The sequence below is a fragment of the Eptesicus fuscus genome, chromosome 3 (assembly GCF_027574615.1).
Source record: "Eptesicus fuscus isolate TK198812 chromosome 3, DD_ASM_mEF_20220401, whole genome shotgun sequence".
Classification (NCBI taxonomy): Eukaryota; Metazoa; Chordata; class Mammalia; order Chiroptera; family Vespertilionidae; genus Eptesicus; species Eptesicus fuscus.
This window is the reverse complement of record NC_072475.1, coordinates 32,198,539-32,204,621: the sequence shown is the minus strand read 5'-3', so window position 1 is coordinate 32,204,621 and position 6,083 is coordinate 32,198,539. Positions and strand designations below refer to the sequence as shown.

Below are 6,083 nucleotides of genomic sequence, written 5' to 3'. Positions count from 1 at the left end.
GATTCCAGTTTTACTTATGAAAAATTGTAATAGAAGGAAGTGGTGGTGCTAGATCTTTAAGTTAAAACACTACGCCCTAGCTGGTTTGACTCAGTGGATAGAGTGTCAGCCTGTGGACTGAAGGGTCCCAGATTCGATTCTGGTCAAGGGCACATGCGCAGGTTGCAGGCTTGATCCCCAGTAGGGGGCATGCAGGAGGCAGCCGATCAGTGATTCTCTCTCATCATTGATATTTCTCTCTCTTTCTTCCTCTCTGAAATCAATAAAAATATATTTTAAAAAATTTAAAACACCGACTATCAAATTATTTGTACATCACAGACTTGGCCATGTTTAAAATATACCTCTCTCTGTGTGTTATGCTTAGGGAGATGGCAGAAGTTAATAGGGTTTACGGATTATTTTGAAGGTGGCAATTTCTGCTAGTTTATATTTTTCTTATACTTTTTCTGCATAATACTATTTTTTTTAGTATATTACACTTTTATTATTACACTTTTATTATTATAGATGCCCCATATAAACCAGCATTAAGAAAAACAAAACTGTCGTAACCCAATAAAACCTGGATTTAAGAGCCAGAAACATATGCTGTGAATTTACTATCCCATGAAGACAGAGCATTTGGATAGTTCTCATTCTCAGAAATCCCAAGGTGAGAGGAAAAAAAAATCAGTTTACATATATTCATACAAGGAATTTTACCTATTGTGCAAAGAGAAGGTTATATGGCTACCCGACAGGACTGGGCTCCATTAAGACTGTCCACTCCACAACTCTAGCTCCAGTTCTTAGAGATGAAGCGATCCAAAGGCCTATGATCATGGGCACTGATGAGGCTACACACGCTTTGGCTCCAGTTAAAATCCCTGGTGTTTGAGGTGTGTGGGAGCTGTGGATGCTTGCTTCCTGATCCTGCTGCAGCCCACGAAGTAGCTGGTTTAGAAGTGTAAGGTTGCTATCTCTGCGCGGCAGGGGCAGGGGTGGGAGGCAGTTCCCTTTATACTGGATCACTGCCGTCTTAGCCCCATCCTGCTTATTCCGATTTGGGATCTGCAGCACTCTCGTGTAGCCCCCATTCTGACCTTGGTACCGAGGGGCCAGCACTTGAAACAGCTTTGGGATCAAGTCCTTCTCAGAGAGCCAGAAGTCAGCCCTGCGCATGGCTCTTTCGTTGGTGTCTCCCAGCTTTCCATAATCGATGAGCTTCTCAGCGTAACCCCTCATCTCGTCCATGCCCGCCCAGGACCCCTCGATGCGTTCATGTCGCACTAGTCCCCTAAGCAAATTCCGCAACAGGTGGATGCGGGACTCGGCACCAAGGCCCAGGCTGCGGAAAACGCGGCCATGGGAGATGGCGGCGGCGACCGACAACTGCATGTTACCCGCTACTCCCCCCATAATGATATTTTTAAACATAATTAATTTATATTCAAAAAATAAAAACTCATGTAGAGAAAAAAAATGAGAACAAGACATACCCAAATTAAATAGTTGGTTAACATCACCCATAATCTATTTAAGTTGGTGGCTCTAAGAGCGATTTTAATTTCCTCAAATAGTTTATGAATTTGAGGCTTATTTTGAGAAAAATGTATTATTTTTTTAATAAAAATTAAAATAGATTAGGAATGACAGGCCAGAGTTGAGGCAAGATCAATTTTTATAAAGGAGAGGATACTTTTACTTTGGAGAACAATTATTGTGCTGTCTTTATGCTTATTGTAGGAAACTGCCTTTTGATTTTTATGCATTGGGTTGAAAATTTTAGTCAGCTGGTATAGCGAACACAATTGTAAGGTAGATAGTTTGATAAATGGTGTGGGATGGGGCCTATTTAAGTACTTGAAACATCAGTCCAGGTAAGACACTTGCACGCATTTCCAGTGGGTCATGATAACGCTTCCTTGGCCTAAGAGCAGTGGATGATATTTAGAAAGGGACAAGTCGACGTTTTGAGACAACTCTCAGAAGAGATGGTTCGACTGGAATAATGAAGATGAGAGAGAACCTGAGAGAAGTTGACTCCATTCTTCCCCTTCCTCATTTTACAGATGAAGCCCAGAATGATGGTGTCCTGAAGGCCACAAGGTTCTATTGATTTGATTCTTTTGAGGTCCTTTGACTCCCCCGTTGTGACTACTTCTAATATTCCGTTCTATTAATTTAAAAACAGTTTAGTCATGGTGAATGAGATTATATTTCCATGTTTTTCTGGGTTGGTAAAAATCAAAAGCTGAGACCATTCAGCATTTACCTAATGACATTTGAAAAAGAGCCTAAAGGCCGATTATGCCTCCAAGGAACACTTCCAACTCCACAGGCAGGGTTTGCAGTCTCCTCGTTGTTGCGTGAACGTTTTGTTCTTGGGCACAGGCTTAATTATTGCACATCTGGTTTCCATGCTTGTTCTGGAAGACAGCAGCCTCACGAGTGACCAGAGATCACTTGATACTGCACCCTGGAAATTGTTCCTCAACAGCTTCATCAATAGTGTTTAACTTACATTAATAACTTAAGTTAATCCCTTTGTGTACAATTCGGTGTTTTTTTAGTATAACCATCACCATAATGTAATTATAGAACATTTTCTCTTTAAAAGTTTTAAAAACATTATTCAATTACAGTTTACATTCAATATTCTTTTGTATTAGTTTCAGGTGTTCAGCATAGTGGTTACACAATCGTGTACTTTACAGTGTTCCCCCTGATATTTCCAATACCCACCCGGCACCATACATAGTTATTACATTGGATTAACTACATTTCCTACACCATACTTTACATCCCCGGGACTATTTTGTAACTACCAATCTGTACTTCTCAATCCCTCCACCTTTTTCACCCAGTCCCCCACCCCACATCCCCTCTGACAACCATCATTCTGTTCTCTGCATCTATGCGTCTGTTTAATTGTAGAACATTTTCATCACCTTCAAAAGAAACCTTGTATCCATTCTCCCTTCTCTCCCTTTTTCTTCCACCAGTCCTAGGCAGCCCATATTGGACTTTCTGCCTCTCTAGATTTGCCCATTCATTTCATATGAAGAGAATTCTACATTAGGTGAGGAAGCTGGAAATTTTAATGTGAAGCTCAAAGACCACTTAGTCAAACATGACCTGGTTACTGTGCAGGCCCTTTCTTCTCAACCGTGTGCCAAAGTGTGAGATTAGGACCAAATGAACTCAGCGTTGTCACCTGTTTATTAGGTTAAGGGGCCTATATTTGTTTTCTGGAGTCCCTATATTTAAGATTGAAGTGAAAATATTCAAATTTTAAAACTATATGGGAGTACATACCTATTAATATGAGACTGTTATAAGCTATGTTATAAACAAAATCATTAGGTTAGACCACAGCTTAGTTGGGACCTTGAGTGAATTACTTGACTCTTCTGACTCAATTTCCTTATCTATAAAATGGGGATTATAATATTAGCACTTACCTTTCAGGATTCTTGTAAGAATTAATGAAATAATGTGTATAGAAGGCCTATCACAGTGCTTAGTGTTTAATAAGTGTTAAGTGAATGTTAGTATTGTTATTAGTATCATTTATAATAAATTGTAGAATGTTATTTCATTTTTATGACTTTTATGCTCTACTAAAGATTTGAATTGGCTTGCAAAAATATTTGCATACCATTAAGCACATACACACATATGCACACACTCACAGAAATGAAACAAAACCAGGGGTGATAAAGTTAGCAAAAAAACTTTTCTGATGATCTGAGAGAATAATGCCAGATCAGAAATGGGCAGAGACAATCAAATGAGAACGCCAGGTTGGGAGGGACCATTGATGGTCTCTTGTCCACCTTCCTAACCCATGCATGAGATATTGCCACAGATGTCAGCTGGTGTGGTGTTAGAACTCACAGTGTAAAGGTGAGTTCAATATCTCACAATATGTATAGCTACTATTTATTAAGCACTTACCAGTAACTGAGCTAGACATCAGGGTTATTTTTTACTGTTCTTTAGATTACATAGTCCAACACACTGCAGCTCCTTTTCCTGGAATGTGCTCCCCTTTTGAGCATGCTCAGTGAACTCCTACAAGGTCTTCAGAATCCCTTTCCAATGTGCCTTTCCAGCAGTAACTTCCCCAATCCCCAGATTGAGCACTTCCTCCTCAGGGCTCCACTTCACTTCTTTTCACACTCTGAACATTAACTGTTAAAAGCCTTTCCCCCGCCCGCCCCCTGTACTGTGAGTCCCTGATGCAGAGCTCTTGACCTTTGTCTTCTTAGACCCCATCCTAGCACCTGACCCAAGGTCAATACAGTGGAAGTAAGAATTTTGATCTTAACTTATATGGATTCCTAACTGTATCTGGTTTTACAGAGGGATCAATTATAACAAATGTCTTTGAACAAAAGATGTGTAGGTGAACCTTGATAAACTGAGGACCAAAAGTAGCATAATCTGGGGAGTAAGACTGTGATGAAGGTCTTATTGTGCCATTCATTTTGACTTGGTAAAACTATCCACTGATTGCCCAATGTAAGCAAGATGCTTGTTTGTTGGCCAAGGCTGATACCCAGCACCTTTGCTCAGAGAGATTTAGATAAACTGATTGTAGAATTGACAATGTGGTTGAGTCACAAAGTCCACAGTAAGCTTAATACCAGTATTTAAGTGAATGCTGATGAAAAGATATAGTCCAAAGTTATACTTCTCTTCTAATCTGACATCTTGACAGTTTTTCATAGAGTTTGGGTAGAGGTTTTTTTCTGTAATGCATAGATAAAGGGGTAATTATTTTAGTGGTATCTCAGTGTGATTTCATTTTCTTTTTTTGTGGATAGAGGGTTAATTTAAGAAAAAGTATGTATGTAACTGTGGCAATAAGAAAGCTGGCCTACATGTGAAGGAAAGAATGTGGATCTCACCAAGAGTTTGCTGTAATTCATACAACTGGTCTGCGTCTCTTTTTTTTAATGATAAAAGAATAGACTTTTAAAAATTAATAGTACCTATTGTAATTGTAAATAGGAAACATGCTTTTATAGAAACTAAATATTTGATTACAATTTTGGCAAAATTTTCACAGAATTTGATTGACAAGAGAAGAGGTGGTAGTACATAATTATAAACTCATCTAATATGGGATTTGCTGAACATATTATTGTTTTAAATTAAAGTAGTTTTAATTGAAGATTACTTTTTAATTTTTTATTGAATTTATTGGGGTGGCATTGGTTACTAAAATTATGTAGGTTTCAGGTATACAATTCTATAATACATTATCTGTATTGTGTGTTCACTACCCCAAGTCAAGTCTGCTTTCATCAGCATTTATACCTCCTTTACCTTCCTTCTTCTCCCCCACTCCCCTTCCCCTCTGATAATACCATACTGTTGTCTGTGTCTATGAGCTGTTTTTTTTTTCTTCTTAATCCCTTTACCTTTTCCACCTTATTTGGATTCATTAGGCTCCAACTGGAACATTCTACATGGAATAAGTCAGGTGCGCTGGTGGTGGTATCTGTCTTCAGGACTTGCAAAGTGCCTTCTCTGAGGGCTAGACTTCATACTTCTCTACTCCATGGCCCCTAGAGACACTGCCTCTTGCTACTTAAGTTTGAATTTGCTGGTTCTCAGCCTCCAAACTGAGTCTTGCCTTCCATGTGAGTCGTTACAATACCAGACAACCCAGTGAATTTGTCTTCTTCTCCCTTCCCTTTTTGCCAGTTTAGTGCTACCTTTCCCTCCAATCAGCCTGTGCTAATGGAGGCCTGGGAGCAATTCCACTCTGAGTGGCCCCCAGAGGAAAAGTCAGGCATGGAATTCTAGAGTGCTGAACTGGCGCCACCCAGGTGCTGATGGTGTGCTTCCTGTTTTAGGAAGCTCTCCATTTCCCAGGGCTTTCATTCCTAGAGAGCTCAACATGCTAGAAAGTTGTCCTTGATGCTGAAGTGCCACAGGCCTCTATGGACTATCCATCCTTGAGTTCCAGCTCTCTCCCCTGGAACCACAGAGAAAACATTTATTGACACCCATAGGTCTTGAGATGTTTGAAGGGCCTCTCATTTTTGTTTAGCCTAAAAGCTCAGATTTTTTCAACCATTTTTCAG

The 6,083-nt window shown here is 39.7% G+C and overlaps 1 protein-coding gene across 1 annotated transcript; it reads right to left on the bottom strand.

The window, feature by feature from the left end:
• Nucleotides 1-518: 518 nt before the first annotated feature.
• Nucleotides 519-1,380, bottom strand: LOC103286805 (39S ribosomal protein L17, mitochondrial-like). The gene has a single exon (XM_054713728.1). It carries the CDS (start codon nucleotides 1,378-1,380, stop codon nucleotides 733-735), a length of 648 nt encoding a protein of 215 aa, XP_054569703.1. The 3' UTR covers nucleotides 519-732.
• Nucleotides 1,381-6,083: the final 4,703 nt, after the last annotated feature.